General features: G+C 44.5%; 1 protein-coding gene across 1 annotated transcript; it reads left to right on the forward strand.

The window, feature by feature from the left end:
• Nucleotides 1–237: 237 nt before the first annotated feature.
• eno4 (enolase 4) lies at nt 238–17,515 on the forward strand (the record flags this gene model as incomplete). The annotated part of the gene is made up of 12 exons (XM_084470196.1): nt 238–417; nt 736–864; nt 5,178–5,356; nt 6,696–6,835; nt 6,945–7,108; nt 7,717–7,839; nt 12,874–13,044; nt 13,663–13,788; nt 14,734–14,749; nt 15,031–15,092; nt 15,488–15,605; nt 17,439–17,515. The coding sequence occupies 12 exons, from the start codon at nt 238–240 to the stop codon at nt 17,513–17,515; spliced, it is 1,485 nt and encodes a 494-aa protein (XP_084326322.1).
• Between the last annotated feature and the right edge of the window lie 5,054 nt (nt 17,516–22,569).

Here is a 22,569-nt window from a genome sequence, read left to right on the forward strand (position 1 = left end):
AAGAAAGCCCAATCGCGAGCCTCTCTCTGGCTCTGGGCCCGTCGCATTCAGTTGCCGGGCAACCGCTGTAGGCCTACAGTACTGTCAGCGCGCCCGTTCCCCAAAGCAACCACTGTGCACCATCGGGCCGTCTCCCGTAGCAACCACTGTACACAATCGCGCCGTATACCATAGCAACCAGTGTAAACAGTGCTCTCATTCCTAACAACACCGCTCCGTTAAGGTTAAGAATAAACCATGGCGTCTAATAAAGGATATCCGCGCTGTGACGTGAAGGTGTCTGAGGAGGAGCGGGACTTCTACGAGATGAAGAATAGAGCTTGCGAGTTTTATAACCGTAACAAAGTTCCCCAGCAGATAGAGAACGTGTTGAACGAAATTTTCTTCGCCAAACCCGACGACATTTACGGCTACCTGGTATGAACGTTGACATTTAATGGTATCAATTAACGAGCACGACGCTTTCACGTTGATCTGCGTTAGATATGCGTCGTGAATGGTAGGTAGTAGCTAGTTATCATGTATAATGTGTGTGGTGTGGCTCATAAGTGTTACCTAACTTAAGGCAGGGTAATCATTTGCAGATAGACCTGTGTGCAGTTTTGATCACCTTTGAGTTCCCTAATATGTAATGATCCAGAGATAATCAATAATTAATTTATCAGAAGTTGACATAATAAATGAATGGTATTTGACTTGGGGTTTTAAAAACGCTGTGTAATGTTGTTACTTTAGGCCAATTTCTTTATGAAACTGTCAGCCCCGCCGAGGATCAGCGGGCTGAAAGGCAGGGAGGTCTACGATTCTCAAGGACAGCTGTCCGTCCAAGTAGAGCTGATGTGCACCATCCGGAACGAACAAAAGGTACAACTCTTTCAGCTCCCCCTGAACCCCGGCAAGAACAACGTGCCTTGTCATCCCAGATGTTGTTATCTATGGTGAATGTTACATTTTAAAATGTAATATGTCAATAGTACACATTCCTCATGTCCTAAAGAAGAAAAATGAATGGGTTTGTTAAGTGAGTCCCAACATTTTCCATTAGCTCAAATGGTTAAAAACAGTAACAGAAAAAACGGTATGATCTATAATAATGCCAATGAGCAAAGTACTGTAAGGCAAATTAAAGCATAACCCAAAATGGAAACCATAGATAGATAGATAGCCATGACAGAATTTGGTCAGAATTGCCCCCAGATTAATTGTTGACATTATATATGTTGAGATGTAAATCAGCCATGATTTTTGTTGAACTCTTTGTTGCCCCTCTCGCGGTTTACTATAATTCTGAAATTTGGCAACGAGCCATTGACACCCATTCTATTCCAAACAAGTGTCTAGCCTCTCCAATAGCTGTTTCTTTGTTTTTTCCAGAAAAAGTAAACACAAACAAACTGCCCTGGCTAGGAAGTTTTCTGCAATAGTGCCCACAAACAAACAAATCAACAAGTTTGTGTTTCCATGCCGCCATGCAAGCTCACAGACTTAGGACTGAGGGCGCCTTCACATCTGTAGTTTATTAGACTCTGTCCGATTCATGGTTGGAGTGGATACCTTTTTGCATTTTTGTCTGGTACGGTTAGCATTCACACAGGAATTTGTAGACAAAAGTGTCCTGATTGCACCTCATTTTAATCTAGGAAAGGTTCCTGGCTGAATAGTTTTATTATTTTTAGTTTGCGGCAAAAGTGTACATTCAACGTACAATGCATTTTTTCTTTGTTGGCCTCCCATAGTTGGGTTAGATCACGTTCACACCTTAAGAATACCTAACCAAAGTTCCCTTGAAGGTGGACCAGGACCCCGGTTTTCGAGCAGACCAGTTTTTTTTTTTGTAGTATGCACCAGAGTTTGAATGACCTCAAACTAGCCATACTATCCGGTTATTTTCTCCAGGGTCAATTGAAACCGACATCTAACATCTAAGGTGTGGATGCCCCTGAGAGGCGCGCAGTTACAATTCTGACTGAATATGGTGACTGGGTTTTAGAAAGTGTAATAATTCTGAATTCTGAGTGCATACAACATTTCAAGAAGTCACAAGGGTAAGTGTAGGAGGGGGAGGTTTTTAATGCAGCCTAAGCCTTCACTTCTGAATCAAAACAACGTCCTCAATTCGTGTTTGTATTAATGAAGGTGGAACTAGACTGTCCACCAACTGCTCCTCGCTGATTAAACTGCTCAGTGTCACTGAGTAAGACGTTCTGAAATTAGGAAATGGCTGAATTCTTAATAAAGCATTCAGTTTGTAGTCTAACACACAGCCACTATCTTTGTAAATAATTCTAACTGTGTGCCTCTCAGTCTCAAGTAAGTGAGCATACGCAGTGGCGCATGAACACAGGATCGAAACTTGTCGATTTGTTCATTTGTGGGCTCTGTTATAGAAAAAGACCTAGCCAGGGCAGTACGTATGTGCGTACATGTGTTGGACAAAACAAAAATACTGCTATTAGAGCTTCTCAAAACTTGTTTGGAGGAGAATGGATTTCAATGGCCTGCCAACAGCCCAAATTTGGAATGTGTGTACACAGCGAGAGGGGGTGAGTTGAGCCAAAATCATGGCTAACATAAACAATGGAAATAATCTACCTGGGGTCTTAGCAAACAAGTGAAATACTTTAAGCAGAATCCACCTAATGTAAAGGAGGCAGGGGTGGTGGTGCTGATGGTGTGTGTGAGTCTGACCCAGCTAACAATGGGCATAAAGACAGGAGAGACATCCTTTCTGGGATGTTGGTCCATTCCAGGGTCACACACCCACACACACCCACATTCAGATGGGAAAGGGGGCTAGGTTCCTCTAATTAGCCAGGGTCCGCGTCGTGTCTTGGGCCGGAGGAAGCCAGGAGGAGGAGAGAGGAGGTGAATGCTAACAAGAGAACAATAGGCCCTATGCAGGAGCCTCGCATGGCTCTCCAAGCCCCCCCCCCCCCCACACACACACACACACACACACACATACACTCACACACACACATACACATAGAAACACACACACACACACACACACACACACAGGAGACAGGCAGCGCTTAATGGAACGTTAGTTAACTCACACTACGTGGCCCAGTCACTGATAGACATAGGCCTGATGAACAATAACATAAGCGATCCAATTCACTACAGAGCCCAATGCTACCAGTGACCTCAGAGATCAGACAAGGTCTCCAAGAATGTCTTATGAATCAGTTGCAAGTGTCCATCAAGTGCCCATTCATCAACACCTTCAAACTAATATTCAACTTTTTTTCATTTAGCGCAAGTGGAAGAAGCTAGTTCAATTTCTGGTCTTAACTTAATTGATCAGAAACAATCTATATATTTATGTCCTCAATTCAGTTAGAACTATGCAAAGTCTAAATATTTCCATTTCCATTCATTTCCATACCGTGGCTCAGCTGTGGAAGTACTTTTGGCCCAGGAGACACACAATATTTTGCACAGTAAAATAAATAATACAGCCTCATTGGATCACCTAATAAAAGTGAGATGTTTAACAATGTTTTTAAAGTCCCTCCACCCGATCTGCCCCTAGCTGCAACCCACTAATGGGCCATGACCCTCCGATCTTAAAACCCTTTCCTAGGGCGCACGTACCACACATTGGGAACCCCTCAGTAACGTGACGCTGGAGATGATCTGGGGTCGCCCGTCAGTCCACCAAGGGGCCCTAATGCGCGGGGGCAAGGTGGGGTCTGCCACTGGCTCGGGGGGCCAGAGCCATCAGATAACGGGACACATTGACCCGTGACCTCCCGACGCGTACAATATGACAGAAGGGTGAAAGAATCTGATGTGACACGCTGTTCTGTAGGTCCCTGCGAGGTCAACGAGTGCATGGCTAAACATTCCCCCCGGAGATAATTCTCCATAGCAGCTGTGAATCATAATCCTCATGTATTGTTCTTGAGAACTCACAAGGTCTCGATGAACCCACAATGGGTTCTCAAGGGATGTCAAATATCTGTTTGTACGGGTATTGTTGGTACAGATATTATTTATCAGTAGTTGGTACACAAGGTGCAACCAATCCACCCTTACGTTCAGTATATATTCCAACAGACATGTAACTGGGCTGACAAAACAACTGCACCGATTAGCCCCTGCAGACACCAGTATTAGCCTTGAGGCTAATACTAAGGAGTGTAAGCAACACTGAATACCTCCAATTAAAAAAGATCATACCAACAACCCACACCAAACCAACAATGCTGTCAATAGATATCAATAATAAATGTTACAGATATAAACAGCAGCTTGATTTCCCTTGTTTTCTGAAGAACAGGAGCTGTTTTTTATGGGGTACTCCAGTCCATATCAATTAACTACTACTAGATAGACAAATAGATCCTTTACGGCAGAGGGGAGAGGGGAGGTGTAGAGGGGTGGTGGAAGTTAAGTGAGTGACCCCCCCCCCCCCCCCTTAGATATGGGCTACTTTACGCTATTCTGAAACAATGGTGATTAAGCGATGGTAAACAGCGAATGACGAGTGCAAGACGTTGAGGGAGAGAGAGATTAGAGAGATATAGAGAGGAAGGGCCATTTTAAGGGTATGGGAGGAAGAGAGCTGAGCAAGGGATGATGGAGAGAGGATGGAGGAGAGATCAGTGTGAGAGAGAGAAAGATGAAAAGAGAGAGAGACAAGAGAGCGATGATGAGCGGCAGGGCCAGATGGAAAGGGTAGGGTGGACGAAGCGACCTGAAGAGAGACACATCTGAGCAAGGGATAGAAAATGAGTATAAAGATGGAGGGATTGTGGACAGTGACTAAGAGGGATCAGAGAAGGGAGATAGCTTAAGACAAGAGATTCGATTACATATTATCTCAGAGTCACTGTTCCCTGTAGCTGGTTTGACTGAAGAAAAGATACACTAAGATGGTACTAATCCCAGATGAAAAAATTCAAGTTCACTTGAATGAGGCTTGCTCTTCATTCATACCACAACAGTGCTAATCTCTGGAGGTTGGAATGTGTTTGTGTTCTTCACTTTTTGTGTGGAAAGTCATGTTGTAGCGTACTTCAGAGATCATTACATAATGATCTCTAACTACCTAATCAATGATTAGGTAGCCAATCTCACACATTCCTCAGCTAATAATGTCCTCATCATCCTGCTCCTTTCAACGCAACACATCAAAGTAGAAATACGTCTATCTTTTTGCGGTTCAGCTGACGTCGTCCGCTGGCGTCCCGGCTGGCAACGGTCAGTGGAGCATGTGGGGGCCCGACTTGGGGAAGGGGAGGGCCCACCACGTCACCACGGGCCTTGAGTGGATCAACGGGCCCCTGAGCGAGTTGCTCAAGGGCTGCGACCCCTGCGATCAGACGGGGGTCGATAACATACTCAGGTACTACTATTTAACCCTATACTATAATATCAAGTCCTTAAACACTACACTATACTATTTATACATAAAATACATTCAGGAATGTCTTGTCATCTTGTCAATTAAATATTTCAGATGTTTTTGATCGATGGCCAGTCCTCTTCCAAGGAATGGAGATTAAGTTGAAACATGTCCATGTGAGCCCCCACCAGCCAGTTGGTGGTGAAAAAAAAGATTTTTCTTTTAAACCAAGGACCACTTCTTTCAGCCAGTAAAAGATGTTGTTATGAACATTGCAGACATGAAACTTCAATGTCAGTTTGACGAGGAGCTCATTCGAAATGGCGTCATACCGCCATGGGGACGGCTACCAGGACAACAATAAAAACATCTTCCTTTATGGCGCAGACCACTGTCTTAGAACTATACTTCTCAGCTCAATAAACACCACATTATTAAGACGGTCTGTGTATAACCATATGGGGAACATAGTGTCTGAAAGCACACAGTGATGAAAATAGCAGGACAACATTACCAGTACAATGCAAGTATAGCTGGAGGACACTATCTCAGGTGTGCTGGGCTCCGAGCAGGCATTCATGCAATAAACACAGGGATGTTTTGAATTTGCAACCGCATGTTTCCACAAAAGAGCCCCTATCCTCCCCCACCCACCCACACATGAAACATACTATTGCCACTGTGCCACGCACTCGCATACAATTGGGTCAGGCACCAGAGTTGACCTTCCCTGACAGGGTCAGGTGGATGTCAAGCCGTGTTTTTGTTTGTCATGTGTCACATCCCATCACCGTCGTCATATCATGGTGACACGCCCGGGTCTCTGTGATTGCCACTGGGGTACGATACTGTTCTGTTCTAAGCCGTGGGGGAGGGTTTATCTGTTCCATACACTTACCCTGGTAGTGTGTTTTAGATCATGAACGACACGTTAGCTTAGGATAAATACTGTCAAACACAATGACACCAACAGGCACATGGGGATAAATGCCCATGGGAAAAACAACAGATGGAAGACTTCAGAGACGCCTGGTCCATGAGGCTTTTGTTTGCTGAATCAACACTGAATGTCTGAGCCACAGACTGTTAGGTCTCTTTACAATTGTTAGACTATTGAAGACTGCAGGTGTGAGAATGAATCCCATGAGTTAGCCTTTTGTTGACCATAGCGCTAGTTAATGTATGTGCTTGTAGATCCTGAGTGGAAACTTGTAAGTGGCAGGCAACCATCGGACATCTTATTACTGCAGTGATTTGCTAAGAAACCTACTTCTGAAGAGAGTACTACATGCGTTTGTGGGGTTCCCCATGGTCAACGTGTTTTGCGTGTTTCGGACAGTGACTTCTTCTCAGCACGTCACCAGGAGGACAAGGAGACCAGGAGGTTGCAGGAAGAGGAGAACAAGGAGGCTGAGCAGGAGGCTCCTCCACCACCACCACCACCTGTCTCCAGCAAAGGCAAGAAGGCTGGGGAGACAGGTAGCACCACCCATCACACTTACAGCACACTGTTCCTGGAGGTCCACACCAGTGATATATATGATATATATATATATATATTGATATATATGCAACAATGTTGTTCCAGCTACAAAGGGCGCCAGTGTAGAGAAGCTCCCTCCATGTGTGCCGCCAGAGCCGGAGGTCCCTGGAAGCCTGGCCGTGGGTGCCGTGTCCCTGGCCGTGGCTAAAAGTGGTGCACTGATACGGGACGTTCCTCTCTACAAACACATCTTCGCTCTGAGCAGTCAGGTGGGTCAGAGAGGAGGTTATGAGCAGCACTGTTCATGTGTTCGATCCCCCGGTTAATCGCTTCACTGTTTAGTCATTTAGCAGGTATTTCATTAAGGAGCAGGTGGTCATTGGGGCATCTTGATTACGACCATGGGGGATCCAACCCATAACATTGCGGCTAGGATTTGGACACCCTAGCCCAGGTGTCGGCAACCTTCACCATCAAAAGGGTTTTTTCTGGTTTATCCCACAAAACCTATTTGACCCCTAAAATATAACGATAACACGGATAACACAGAATCTCACGTTTTATATATAGTTCTACAACATATAAAACAACCAATGGCCTATAGTTTGTTGCCTTTATGAAATGTGTCGGTGTAGGACGTGATGTTTATTTTAGTTAAAAAATAAATAATTAAAAGCTACTTTGAGCAACTTCAGAGAGGTGAAGAACCTCATTCGGCTCCAGAGCCGCGGTTTGCTGACCCCTGCCCTAACCATTGCACTTTTAACATCAGAGAGACACACACAGGAACAGAACAAATACATGATGCACACATGCACAGAAAAGTTAAGAGGGACAGGCTGAATGTAGTGAAGGACGCTGTGTTCCTTTTTAATAGAGTGAGTTCCGGGTACCAGTGCCCTTGGTTACGTTGCTGAGTTGCGGTAAATCCTCTCCAGGCAAACTGAACTTGTTGGAGGAAGTCATCCTCATCCCCAGACCAGGACAACGCATCAAACAAGTACCCCCGCAATCTGTCACTTTTCTTCGTCTTCACCCATAGCTTTTGTTGCCATACATGAATGTTCAATGTCACACCTTGCAACCCTACGACAGCACAGATCCTCCATTTTTGGTTGCCATGGTGCATTGGGTTTTGATGCAGTTTCAATGTGTTTACAGCCAAGGTTAACACTGAAGTCATCCCTAGAGGGACGGTAAACAAACACGCAGCAAACGTAAAGCGATGACTTTCTGACGATTGGCTCATATAAGTGGCAAGTGAATAGTTGGCACCAAGGGTGGACTGGGACAAAAATTCAGCCCTGGCATTTTCTGTCCAGACCAGCCCACTACATTATCTTCAGACACTACATAGAAGTCCACAAATCTCGCAGCATCTCCTCTCATGCATACTACAAAGGAGAGTCATATTCCTTGATAGCAGTTAACAAATAAAGCACATAACTCAAGGACTAAAATTGACAGCTATAGCAATCAATCAATCAATCCGTCTTTATTCCAGGGTTCCTACAGGTTTCTTCAAGTCAAATTCAAGTCTTAAGTCTTAAGACCTTTTTAAGACCATTTATATAAAAACGTAATACCTATTTCACGGCCTATTTCACAGACCTACCGGCAAAGAATTTTTTTTTTTTATTATTTGTTCATTTATTTCTCAAACAAATGTGAAAATGTGTTGGGAACGTTACTTCGAAAAAGTAATTAGTTATAGTTACTCACTACTTGTTCCAAAAAGTAACTATTTACCAGGGAAAGTAATTATTTGCGTTACCGTAAAAAAAAAAAAAGTAGCTTTATAGATGCGTGTGTCGTTGGGAGATGCTTCATTAAATGCGTCGACAAAGTCTTCGCTCCTGGACATAATGTACACTTTACATGCACGTTCTTGCCTTTGACCTCAATGAATTAGTGCTTATATCTCCACCTTGAAAATGACAACTTTTCATCGGATTGCTCCGGACTCGCCATTTCTACTGCTTCATTGAATCTGTTTGGTGTTTGTGTGTGCGTGTGCGTGTGGCACGCGTATCCTGGCTTGTGTGTAAAAACACTGGCTCCGATTGGCTACCATGAAACATGACTCTGCCTTAGCCAATCATAATCGCTTATCTCGTTGTTAACCCACCCGGTCTTCTCACTAGCAGTTTATGTATGGAGACAGGGGTGCGTTCGGATTACCCAGTTTATTCAATTAATTCATAGTAACGCACCGCATTTAACGTTCAGTAACGATAACGGCGTGGTAACAACGGAAACAGTAATTAGTTAGATTACCCCGCTACTGAAAAAATAACGGCGTTACCTAATGCTGTTCTTTTAAACTGCGTTATTCCAAACACTTACTAAAGCATTATGGAAGAATGATGTAACATTGCAGCATAGTAGTGAGTACTTACGCTACATCACCACAGCACAGACACAGACCACAGACTTTCTTGTGTTCTGCTTAGATTTTCTTTGATTTTTCTCGCTTCTGCTTGGCTTGTTGCTTGTGGTCTGTGTTGTAGTGCTGTAACAAAGTGACGTGTTCGGACCCGGGGCAGCGTTGCGTTCTCAATTATTGGTTCCGCCACTCTTTATTTAGGCTACATTATTTAATGAAAATAATAGTGGTTGACAAATGAAACTTTTGAGGAGAATGCGATACGGAGAAGTTACATACTGCACAAATTTTAAGACCCAGATATCAAAATTCAAGACTTTTTCAAGTGTTTTTAAGGTATTATTTCCAAATTCATAAATTCGATGCTTTTAAGACTTTTTAAGACCCCGCGGGAACCCTGTTATTCATTATAGTGTCAAGTCACAACAGAATCCTGACAAATAATCTGAATAGAAACATATTACAGACAGTAGCAGCATTAGAGCTGAAACTAATTTGTTTTAACTGTGAGTTATTATTTTTATGAAACCATAAATAGAGAATTGAAAAAAAAAAAAGATCTATAGCTGTGTGAAAAAGTCTAAGACATGAATTACAGGTCTGAATAGATATGCATTCTCATATACGTGTATGTGCACATGTATATATTGCCCTACTTCCTCGTCCGCAGCCAGCCAGCTACACTCCTCACCAAATTAATGACCTGCAAGAAACAGCAAACAGAACTTGTACTCAGTATCTGTGTACTGACAAGTATATGTAGCCATGTAGCCTTTTTGTGATGTAGTGACACTTAGTGAACAAATTTATCTGTCATGAAGGATGACTTAAGTCTCAAAAGAGCCCTAAGGCCTACCTGCATAACTGTTAATTGAACTTAAAAGATATGCAGATGTTTGAAATTAAAATCATCAATATAAAAATCTTCAACCAGGAAATAATCATAATCAAATCTTTTGTTTCAATCTGAGACAAAACAAGTTGCATAATAAACTCACAAAGTCAAGACGAAGCTCCCTCCCTCTCTCTCAAGCATCATAGAAGAACTTCTAGCAGGTCAGGAAAACCTGTTTGACAGGAGACGATGGTAGCAGAGAATATAAAGAGACATTTATGAATTACCAATTGTCATTTTATCACACATATAGTATGTTTCTTCACATAAACCTTTAAACATACACATATTGCATTCCTCTCACCACATGAAATAAGCTCAGGAACCCAAAAGTGGCCCAGTGAATGATGGAGGAGACAAAGCAGGTCCTCAAAAGGGGACAGAGGGAAAAGAACTCCTTAGACTCTCATATATAGGGTGGTCAACCTAAAAGAGACATGGAAACATTATTAAGTCATCATCACAAATGAAGTATGAATTCATATAACATTATAAGACACATACTCAACAAATCAGAGATGCCTCAGTAGCCAAAAAGTGGTGAAGTGGAGGCAGTAAGAGAGCAAGTCCTTGAAAATGGACGGAGGGGGAACAACTCCTCAGGCTCTCACATGTCAAGTGGTCAACCTGAGAGGGACATACATTATTAAATAATGTACAAGATAAAAGATTAGTTCATATTGAACTAAACGTTCACAAGCGTAACAACACTAATGGCTTTGTCATGTTTTCATTATGACACTAGTGTTTTCCAATGCAAAAAAGTCAGATCTTTGTGACAATACCTAAAAATGCTCAAGACAGCACTATACACAGCCATTTGAAAACTACAGTAAAAGTAACACATTTACACAGAAATTAAAGTTACACACAAATTATACCTACGAAATAGTTATCACCTCAGTAAACAATAAATTAATTGAAAGATTACAATAAATTCAATGGCAAATATTGCAAATTAAACTAATTATTTCCTATAGGTTTACTTGTATTTTGTGCTAAAATTCAAAGTATCTCATCTGTATTTACAATACAGCTTGATTCTGCATCTCTATTTACAGCTCATTAGTCCATGTCAATGTTTACTGTTGCTATGGCAACAAGAGACTGCTGACGTTAGCAGCTGTTAGCTAGCTTAGCTAAATCATCTGAACAATAATAACCCATAATATTACAATTCAGCATATTTAAACAAAATCAACCACAACTACCAACAATCACAGCCCTTCAACTCTGGGCTAATATGTTGTCACAAGTATGCAGTTAATTAGGTCACATCACATTCAATGTAAAAACGTCTTCTACTTTGTTTTGGACATGTTTCAAAATATAGCCTAGCTAGCCCCAGGCTAACGTTACTTACCATGCCTCCACTCGCTCGTCTCCCGGCGCAGCAGCACCTGCTGGGGTGGTGACCCCGGCACCAAATAGGTCTGTCAATTTTGAACATTTAGCAGCTCCCACCTCCAGAGACTTGAGCTTTTTAAGTCTCAGTTTTTAAGCTCCACCCGGGAGTTTCTTACGCTTATCCATTTTCAGCTCCGTCCCGCGACTCCGGCCCATGCCATGAGGTCCCGCCACCCTGGTTTGTGTTGTGATTGACAGCAATGTCAGGGCTCTCTGAGCCTGTCAGCCCATGATTGATTGACAATGACAAACATAGACCAATAAAATGTGTTGATGCTGGCAACACACTGCTAGCCCGCTGTAGCCAATTGGCCGGCTCAATTGGAGGGAATTTAGAGAGAGAGAAAAAAAAAAAACATAGCGGACCGGACCGGCCCACATTGGGTCAACGGCCCACCGGGACAATGCCCGTATGCCAGATGGCCAGTCCACCCCTGGTTGGCGCCAAACCATTGGCAGAAGTTCCATGTTTCACCAGAGGAGGCGCCTCTGTCCCCTGTGGGTGGATGCTATGTTAGTTGTTGGTTGTAGTCTTCACATGAAACTCATTGAATGTCTCATTGAACAGGTGATCTCAACGGCCCTCCAGATCCACGAAGAGTTGATGAGAATAATGAATAGCAGTACGTCAAAAGCTGGGGTGAGGGTCATCTGCCAACGCTTTCACTCGCACAGGCCGGGGTAGCACAGATGAGCAGTTCGGTGTTGGAATGAATTCAGTTGGGTTCTCTGAGAATATTTGGGGGATCCTCCATCCTGAAGTCGACCACCTTTTTCTGGGTTCTCCAAGAACGCTGGAATGAACCTCTATCCGGCAGTCGACCACTTTCAGTTGGGATCTTCAGATCTTTCTCGAGAACCCAGCTGAATGCAGTCGGCTTCTGTATGGAGGCTACAAAATAAAGCACTGAGGTAGGCTAAGGGGGTTAAACATGTGCATTGCTCAACAACTTCAAATCCTCTCGAAAGCCTAGACAGATGCATGGCCCCCTGCAAGGTTACCCAGATGAGACCATAGAAGCCTGCAGAGGACACCTCAGCTCACCTTCAGTGAATAGTGAATTGCGTAGACCTTCTCCTCCTCCTCTTCCCCCACCTCTGAAAATTTAAAGCAAGCGAAGAGTGGAATGCTGCGCACTCAGACTTAATAAACTCGGCAGAGACGGCAGCTCCTTCTCCATCTAAAGCCACACGTAGTTATCATTCATGGGAATTATTAGCTCTCAGACATATACACGCACACACGCACACCTTTTCTACCTATACATCCTCAACGCGGCGGTAAAGTTGTGGAGGATGAGCGGTGACATTGGAGAGTTTAAATAGATGGGCCTTTTATTCCCCAGCAACCCACGCAGGTAGGCCGACCGAGCGGGGCGGGCGCACCTGTCCTGGTTTGCGAGCGGCCAGAGCAGGCCCTGGATCTTGTGGCGGAGGCGTGCCGCGTCCTTGGGCTGACGCCGGGCGAAGAGATCCGTCTGGCGTTGAACTGCGCGGCTCATCGGCTCATGGACTACGTAAGATCAACACGGCCCCTCGCTGCCATGTTATCTGGGTGATGTCAGATAGGTGTGGTGAACTAATGAGGCAAATGGGAAAGCGGTTGTATTTAAGACTCATTTAAAAACCCAATGTGATTTTAAATGTGGTCTTAAATGCATATTTTCCAACTAAAGCCGGGTGATTTTGCCAAAATCTTTATTTAATATCTCCATAACGATATATATCATGATATGGCATGTTTTCTGGTAATTCAATTGATATAATTGTATAAAAAATAACCTCATGGGGAAGCCTTCTTTGTATACTTCTGTGTGTGATTTAATCCTTAGCATGCGTAACAGTTTCAAGTGAAACTTGAAAATTTCATAATTTTTTGGGGGATGAATCTAGGCCTTTAATATGAAAATGTAAAATATCAAAAGTAAACATTAATTAATGTCAAGTAAAGCAGCGGTAAAGGTTTGGAGATATGGACAAAATCTAATTTAGATATTTTTGACCCAATTCCTTGACGTTGATCTTGATCACGACAATATCATAGGGATCTATTGGTGCTTGTATCCATCAGGAACTTTTATTTTATAGTTGTTACGAACACGCAGAGACTCACGTCCTGTTCCTGCTCCTTTCAGTCCAGGGGGAAGTATGAGGTGATCGCCGGGAGCCTCAAGTCTCCAGATGAACTGGTGGATATGTACCAGGCTCTGCTCCTCAAATACCCAGCTGTGGCGGCCCTCATCCAGCCCCTCAGGAAGGAGGTACCCCCTCGTCCATCACCAACACTTCTGGCCCACTGTGTCTTGTTAATAGTTTCTTCCTGAGACCTGAAACAGCATGAAACAGAAGGTGTTTTTAGCCAGAGAATAACCAAATATATCGAAACATATTTCAGTAATGTAAATATCACAAGATGTTCCCATGGTTTGACTATTACATTAATATATACCCATCAAGTGATATTGTCTACTTTCTACTTCCACCAGATCTTAACATAATGTGTGTGTGTGTGTGTGTGTGTGTGTGTGTGTATTTTCCCTCTGATCAGGATGTGGACCAATGGGAGAGGCTGAGCTCTGTTATTGGAGCATCCTGCTCCCTACTCTGTGACATGAGTGGTTTGCCAGCCTCACAAGCCCCGCCCCCTACCCTCCCAGGGGTCAAAGGTCAAGTCCTGCAGCAGGTGAATGGGACCAAAGTGAGCGACCTCATTTGCATCACGACAGAAAACCCTGGTAGGTGCTTAGTGCGTGTGTGCATGTGTGTTTGCTAGTGTGTGTAGTGCAGTGTGTGTGTGGTTTGGGATCATCATTCATCATCATCAACATTATCATTATTTTTTGCACTTCTTTCTTCTACCCTTTTTCTCCATCCTTAACTCCAGTATTTTATTTATTCTTTAAGTTGAACGACATTTGACATTTGAGCACAACAATTTTCAATACTGATAAATTATGATTTATGAGTACATGATAAATAAAACTTGAAACTTGAAACTTGAAACTAACAACATGAAACAAAAAAAAAAACATGTAGAGCTATGCACAATAGAACACAACACGTTTAGTGCAAGGACATCTCCACATTTTGAATCAAAATCTTTTTGAGAAATTCTGGGTTCGTATGGGTGTTAAACTTTTTGTTTGTATGCATGTTTGTGCCTGTTTGTGTACATGTGTGTTTATATGACTGTGTCCCTGCTCAAGGGACTCAACAGAGACAGTGTGAGTTGGAGTCGAAAATTCCTTAATGTGATGGATGTATTATTCATGGCTTGTGCTGTGCTGTCAATAGGCTGTTGTGTTACTGAGCTGTAAGGTTGTGGTGAGTTTGTAGAAAACAGTGGGCTGCATCAACACTGTTAGTAGTACTCAGGCCGTTCACAAATAATAGAATATTACAAAAAGTGTTTAACAGATTTTACAAACCGTAGTGGTGTGGAAAGCTGTGGTATTGGTTGAAGAGATGGTGATTGTGTGTGTGTGTGTGTGTGTGTCTACCAGATGCAGTGATCCTGTCGAGCTCACACAGCGAGCCGTGCGGCGAGGACTGTCTCTCAGACCTAGTGAGTCTCTGTCTCCTAGTCCTGTCCCATTGTTTCAGCTGTCCTCTCCTCATCCTCATAGTCGTCCTATTTCCTTGCCTCTCCTAATCTTCATAGTCCTGTCCTATTTCCTTTCCTCCCTCATCCTCCTAGTCCTGTCCTATTTCCTTTCCTCTCCTCGTCCTTCTAGCCCTGTCCTATTTCCTCTCCTCATCCTCATAGTCCGGTCCTATTTATTTTCCTCTCCTCGTCCTCCTGTTCCATACATAGTTTATACACAATCTACTTGACCTCGATGTTGCCCTGACATTATGGTACAGAAATACCTTGAATTCAACGGTTGAGTGGCTTGGCACTCACTTCCTGTCCTGAGTGTGATGTCACCAACCTATGTGTTGTGCTTCCTTCCTGTTGAGGCGGTGGGCCTGGGCGTGGCCTACGTCAGACTGGGAGGTCTGCTGGGTGGACAGCGGCTCGCTAAATACAACCGCCTGATTGCCATAGAAGAAGAGCTAGCGCAGCAGGGAATCCTGGGTAGGGGCCCACTCACTCACTGCCCTCACCTCCCCATATTCCCCCTCCCTGCTTCCCCCTTGTGTTTCCCCATTTGAGCGTTGACATATAAAAGGAGGCTAGACAAAGATAGATAGATAGAGGGAAAAGGGAGATGGGGAGACAGAGGGGGGAGGGAAAGAGGGAGAATGAGAGAAGGAAGGAAGCGAGAGAGAGAGCGAGAGCGAGAGAGAGAGGGGGGGGGGGGGGTTTGGGGGGTAAAAGACTGTCTAGGGAGGGCACATCTCTGTTGGAACGTGAAAAGAAACTGTCATGAATCATAGAAAACAGTTGTGTGTCTGTGTGTGTGTGAATGGACCAGGGTGAAATACCTTGGATCTGTTAATTGGCCAACTAATTATAAACAGACACACACACACAAACAGAAATGCATGGCCTTTGGACCATCTCTGAATGGGGAGTTCATCTTTGTGGTACAATCAGCCGGCAGCTGAATAAGTTTTGTGAAAAGTTCTCATTCTCTTTTTATTGATTTGTTTGTGGGTTGTATTCAGTGGGGAGCGGGGGAGGGGGAAGCATTCACAGTACAGATAAGTACTTCAGATGGTGCTGGAATACAGAGACGGACTGGAAGAGGGGAGGCTGAGAGAGAGAGGGGAGAGGAGAGGAAGCCGGACAGAGCTGGTGGAAGAGGGTAGAGGAGACTGGAGAGACCTGAAGAGACCCAGAGAGAGATGGGGGTAGAGGGGACAGGAGAGACCGGAAGAGACCCAGAGAGAGGGGGTGGAAGAGGGTAGAGGAGACACAGTTGACCCAGACAGAGGTGATGGTAAAGGGGACATGAGAGACCTGAAGAGACCCAGAGAGAGCTGGTGGAGGAGGGTGGAGGAGAGACTCAGAGAGAGGTGGTGGTAGAGGGTAGAGGAGAGACCCAGAGAGAGGTGGTGGTAGAGGGTAGAGGAGAGACCCAGAGAGAGGTGGTGGTAGAGGGTAGAGGAGAGACCCAGAGAGAGGTGGTGGTAGAGGGTAGAGAGAGACCCAGAGAGAGGTGGTGGTAGAGGAGAGAGGAGCGACCCAGAGAGAGGTTGGAGTAGAGGGGAGACCCAGAGGGAGGTGGTAGAGGGGAGACCCAGAGAGAGGTGGGAGTAGAGGGGAGACCCAGAGAGCGGTGGTAGAGGGGAGACCCAGAGAGAGGTGGGAGTAGAGGGGAGACCCAGAGAGCGGTGGTAGAGGGGAGACCCAGAGAGAGGTGGGAGTAGAGGGGAGACCCAGAGAGCGGTGGTGGTAGAGGGTAGAGGAGAGACCCAGAGAGAGGTGGTGGTAGAGGGTAGAGGAGAGACCCAGAGAGAGGTGGTGGTAGAGGGTAGAGGAGAGACCCAGAGAGAGGTGGTGGTAGAGGGTAGAGGAGAGACCCAGAGAGAGGTGGTGGTAGAGGAGAGAGGGGAGACCCAGAGAGAGGTGGGAGTGGAGGGGAGACCCAGAGGGAGGTGGTAGAGGGGAGACCCAGAGAGAGGTGGGAGTAGAGGGGAGACCCAGAGAGCGGTGGTAGAGGGGAGACCCAGAGAGAGGTGGGAGTGGAGGGGAGACCCAGAGAGCGGTGGTAGAGGGGAGACCCAGAGAGAGGTGGGAGTAGAGGGGAGACCCAGAGGGAGGTGGTAGAGGGGAGACCCAGAGAGAGGTGGGAGTAGAGGGGAGACCCAGAGAGCGGTGGTAGAGGGGAGACCCAGAGAGAGGTGGGAGTAGAGGGGAGACCCAGAGAGCGGTGGTAGAGGGGAGACCCAGAGAGAGGTGGATGTATGCTGTAAAAATGTTTGTTCATCCCTTAAACCTTCCGTATTCATCTGTTGTCTGCAGTGTCCCGGACCACACTCACTGCTCCCCTGTGTGTAGGAGATACCCTGGCAGATGCAGTCATCAGTGAGGAGGTTTAACGAGGACGGGTCCTCTCCTTTTATGTGTTTGCACAAAATACATTACGCCAGATTCATATTAAAATGCACCATTTCTCAATACATGTGATTATTTGTTTTGTGCAAGGAAAATACCATAGTTATGCAGTTAAGTGCAAGTGTAGGTCAAGCGCTCCTTTTAGAAACGCGAGTGCATTTCATTATATGACCAATCTCTTTTTTTTGGTTGCGAGAAATTAATGTATTTTACACTTACAAACACACAACACACACAACGGCTTTTTCAAAGATTTCCTATGAAATAGGGTAAGTGAAGCGCCGACAAACCTGTGCTTAACAGCAACTTATGAGTGTGTGTTGAACACCTGTGTGCACCTTGGCCTTGTGGAGAGACAGACAGACAGACAGACAAACAGTCAGAGAGAGACAGACAGATAGACAGAGACAGACAGACAGAGAGAGAGACAGACCGACAGAGAGACAGAGCCAGAGATGATCGATGCCCCAGCAGGTGCGGAGCCATCGGCTGATGACTGCAGACAATCAAAGGCTCTCCAGGGGGCCAAGCTGGGAGTGCTGAACAAGTGGTCGGCCATTTGTTATCTGCCTTCTTTTTACTCCCCTCTCTCCCCCTTTCTACCCTCCCACTAGCATAACATATACAGTATTATTAGTATTGAAACATTGCTATTAAATATTCACATAATTTGATAAATGATATAATTCAAACCGGTTGAAAGCATTATTAGAAAAAAAATATATATATATATATAAATAACTGATTGAAAGTGTTGTGATACAGTGGTGAAATCAAAGTGGATACAAAATAATACAATTGAACGGGTAAGAACGATAAAGATATAAATGGCTAGAAAGTACCATTGGAAAGTATTGAGGTATAAATGGTTAGAAAGTATTACAAATAAATATAGTAAGATATAAGATAAGGTATGTAAGAAAGATAGGTTAGAAAGAGAGTTGAAAGAGTGTTAAAAAAGGGACTACGATCTAATTGATTGACAGACAATATTTAAATCTTTAACAGTGTGACTCATATGTGTGAGCTTTATTATGAGAAGAGGGAAATGTCCTGGTGTAGACATGTGGACTGAGAAGATAATAGGAGGCCACACCCACACATATGCACACACACCCACACACACTCTCACAAAGACATACATGCATTTGATCTCCCGTTTACACACACTCTCTCATGCACATTCTTTCCTTTCTCACAGACACACACCCAATCTGTCTTACACATACACGCTCTCACACACACACACACACACACACACACACACACACACACACACACACACACACACACACAGACACAGAGCTCTTCAATGTGGCCCAACAAACAGAGGCCGGTCATTGTGTGTGTGTGTGTGTGTGTGTGTGTGTGTGTGTGTGTGTGTGTGTGTGTGTGTGTGTGTGTGTGTGTGTGTGTGTGTGTGTGTGTGTGTGTGTGTGTTCCTGGAGGAAGTAATTATGAGAGAGTGTAGGACTGGAGGAATAAAGGTCCATTCCTCAGCCCTGGGAGAGACCAGAGGAGACACAAGGAGCTCAGCTGTATGGATACAGTGGAGAGGACACACACACACACGCACACACACACACACACACACACACACACACACACACACACACACACACACACACACACACACACACACACACACACACACACACACACACACACACACACACACACACACACACACAGAGAGAACAATGGTGTGGCCTTACACAGGCAGCCTTCAGCCTGTCAGGGAGGTTGTCCTCTTGTTAGGTCTCTTATTTACTATCTTCCTCTCCCTGTGTGACACTGGAGGCCTTCCTCTGTTATTCCCATGGACAAACCAATACAATACCAATACAATCTCCTCTGCATTTGTTTTCATGCAGATCAGTTGCCGGGAAGACCTGACGAGAGAGCTCATTATTTAACAAGTGACAGTTATATATTTATATAGAACCGCCCAAATGGCTGCAATTAACCTCGTTAGACACACAGGCCTTTCTGCTCTTTTTGATTCACTTTGATCAGCCTGGTTGGATGCTGCGGCTTGACATCAATTGTGTACACACTATGTGCATGCACAGACACACACACACACACACACACACACACACACACACACACACACACACACACACATACACACACACACACACACACAAAGGCAGCATCTTTTTCAGAGCATTTGTGCCCCCCTACCAGGCAATTACTTTGTTTTGAAAATAAAAACGAAACAAGAAAATAGTTCAAATTAAAGTGTTGCACAAACATGCAGAAAAAGAGCCCTCTAATTGGCCGGTCCATAAAGACTCAGGAACACTCCACATGGAAAACACGCCATTGTGGCGCCCCAACAAGGCCGCACGCCGCCAGCAGCTTTAGAAAATAAAAGCGTTTGCCTTGTCGCAAATAATTACATGTTGCACGGCAATCAGCGGCGATCCCATCCCCCCCCCCCCGCCCCCCCTTACCTATACCCGCGGCCCTTACATATGGAATAACGTACCGCTGCCGTGACCTCACTTCCTTAGAGCACAGGAAACACAATGGTTAAATAGCGCACACAAAGTCGGCCGGCAGTATTAGGAACAGTAAAAAAGTTGATCAAGGTTTCTAATCAACTTTGTGTAATCCAGCCCCTGTAGAAATACACTGATTACATCCCCTTAGGAAAGCCTAATGAGTATTCCTCAGTAGAATAAGTCCATAACTTAACAAGGAAACTAGCATGGCTAGCTCTTTCCCTTGCAGATTTTGTTTGTGTTTGCACAATGCAACAGCCTTAAAGCTGAATGATCGCTCATTGACATGGGAGGATATAAGGATATACAGAGAGGCCGATGACATAAATCAATACCGTGGACCCTCTCTTCAACTCGTCAGGTGCTTGATTGTCGAGTAGGGCTCACTCTCACCACGTTATCTGAGCTCCTCCGGCGTAAGAGTATAGTTACTGCACCGAGAAAAAAAAAAAACTAAACCGAAGGCCAGGCGACAACCGTTAATTTGGGAGTCCTGTAAGTCTGCCGAAATCCATTCACAGATGACTGCTTTGTCCACCGAGAGGCCTATTGTGGCGGCCTAAGTCTGCCATTAAACACAATTAAAGAGTGTGACTTCCTCTCTAATTGCTGCCGCAGTCAGTCAAGGTGCCGGAAGATGAATTTTCGGACGATAGAGGAGGCGATGCATTGAACAGGGCCAAGTTTAGAGCTCAGAGCTGGGGGAGGCTCGGCGGCGTTGAAGCCCTCAACAGGGCTGGACTCAAGCTCTTTATCTGGCCTGGACTCAAGCTCTTTATCTGGCCTAGAAATTGCAGCTAATTGCTAAATGAACCCTAAAGCCTTAATTAGTGGCGGACACAAAGGGTGATGGACAGAGCCCTCGGCGGATGGCTCTCACGTTTCACTCCCTCACTGAAGCAGCCGTCTGGGAACCGTGGCCAGGTGTCCATGAAAGAGCCAGCCAAACAAAAAGCCCACCATCGTAGCTAACTGACCATGGCGGCCATTGTAAATACATTTGGAGGGCGCTGGTTGATCCCACCGCCCGAACCCCACCTCCCCTCCACCCTCCATCGCCTCGTAGTTAAAGACACACCTTTAACGACGGCTTAACCTCGGGGTGACGCGGTCAAATGCTGGTGTGTATTCTAAAGAGGCCGGTTTAGCTGGTCTAAGCCCTGCTTTGCGCTCTGAAACTCTGGCTAATGTTAAAGCTCTCACTTGCTCCCACACACACACACACACGCACGCACGCAGGCACGCAAAGGAAGCGGCACAGTGGCCAAAACAAAATGGTGGGGAATATATTGACCACCATTTTGTGGATTGAGGGGTATTTGGGAAGAGAGTAATTGGGGTGAGAGAGTAATCAGGGGAGAGAGAGATGGGGATTGGGGGAGAAAGATTGGGAGAGAAAGAGAGAGGGATTGGGAGAGAGAGAGAGAAAGTAAATTAAGGCGTAAAAGAGCGCAAGAGAGTAATTTGGGGAGAGAGAGAGAGACAGGAATGGGGGAGAGAGACAGGAATGGGGTAGAGAGGAGAATTGGCAATGTGTTCTTCAACCTCAACAACAGAATAGGTTGTTTGTCAATGTGACCCAAAAACACACACATGAGCATTCGCTGGTCTATTGACGATTGACTGGGCAAAAACAAGCAATACACAACATATGTCAAGTTTGTGTCTGCCAAAACTAAATGGATGATATTCAATTTATTAACTGCAAAATGTTAACACAGCAGTAAAGTGAATTTTGATAACATTTCTAGCAATACATGTGCATTTATTTTCATAATCTTCGTTCACTGAATGTATATGATGTTAAGTTTGTTAGTTAAAGCAATGTTTTCTATAGTAACCATGGTGATTGATATGGATGCAGCTATCACACAGCTTGCATGTTATTTGAATCAATGTCTTTGCGTTGTGTAGTCATGTTATGTGTTATTTTGCATTTACATAAGTCCATTCGTTAATTTAATAAATGTATTATGTTTAACAAGATAATCATGATCAAATTATACCACTGTTGGATGATGTTGTTACAATAAATATGTGGATTTTCAAGTGACCCACGGAAGATATATTTATTCTTCTTTGGGACAGACATGTTATTATGCAGAACCCGGAAGTTGATGTTCACTTTGTTTCCACAAAAAGTCCATTCCAGGGGTTCATTTTAAACTTACATTTTGTTTAACAAAATAATTATGACGAACAAATACCGTTTTAAAGTTTAAAAAATCAACAAAAATGCAGACAAAAAATATTTCCGAATAACTTTTTTTTTTATTATCAACATGTACCACAGTACTTAGATCTATATAAACAATGCATACCCACCATTCATGGGGGCACAGAATGACTTGGGAGTAGGATACAGACGTCTGGTCTCTGAATCAGTGCATAAAGATCTACTAAAATTATTTTGGAGGCTATGGCCTGACAGGAAGTGATGTAACTAGAAGGTGCCAGGCCAGTAAAGTGTAATGGATAAGTGCCACATGTTATGCCACTCTTCCACCGACAGTACCAGCTCGACTCGC

This window comes from Micromesistius poutassou (assembly GCF_964030765.1).
Source record: "Micromesistius poutassou genome assembly, chromosome: 7".
NCBI classification, from domain to species: Eukaryota; Metazoa; Chordata; class Actinopteri; order Gadiformes; family Gadidae; genus Micromesistius; species Micromesistius poutassou.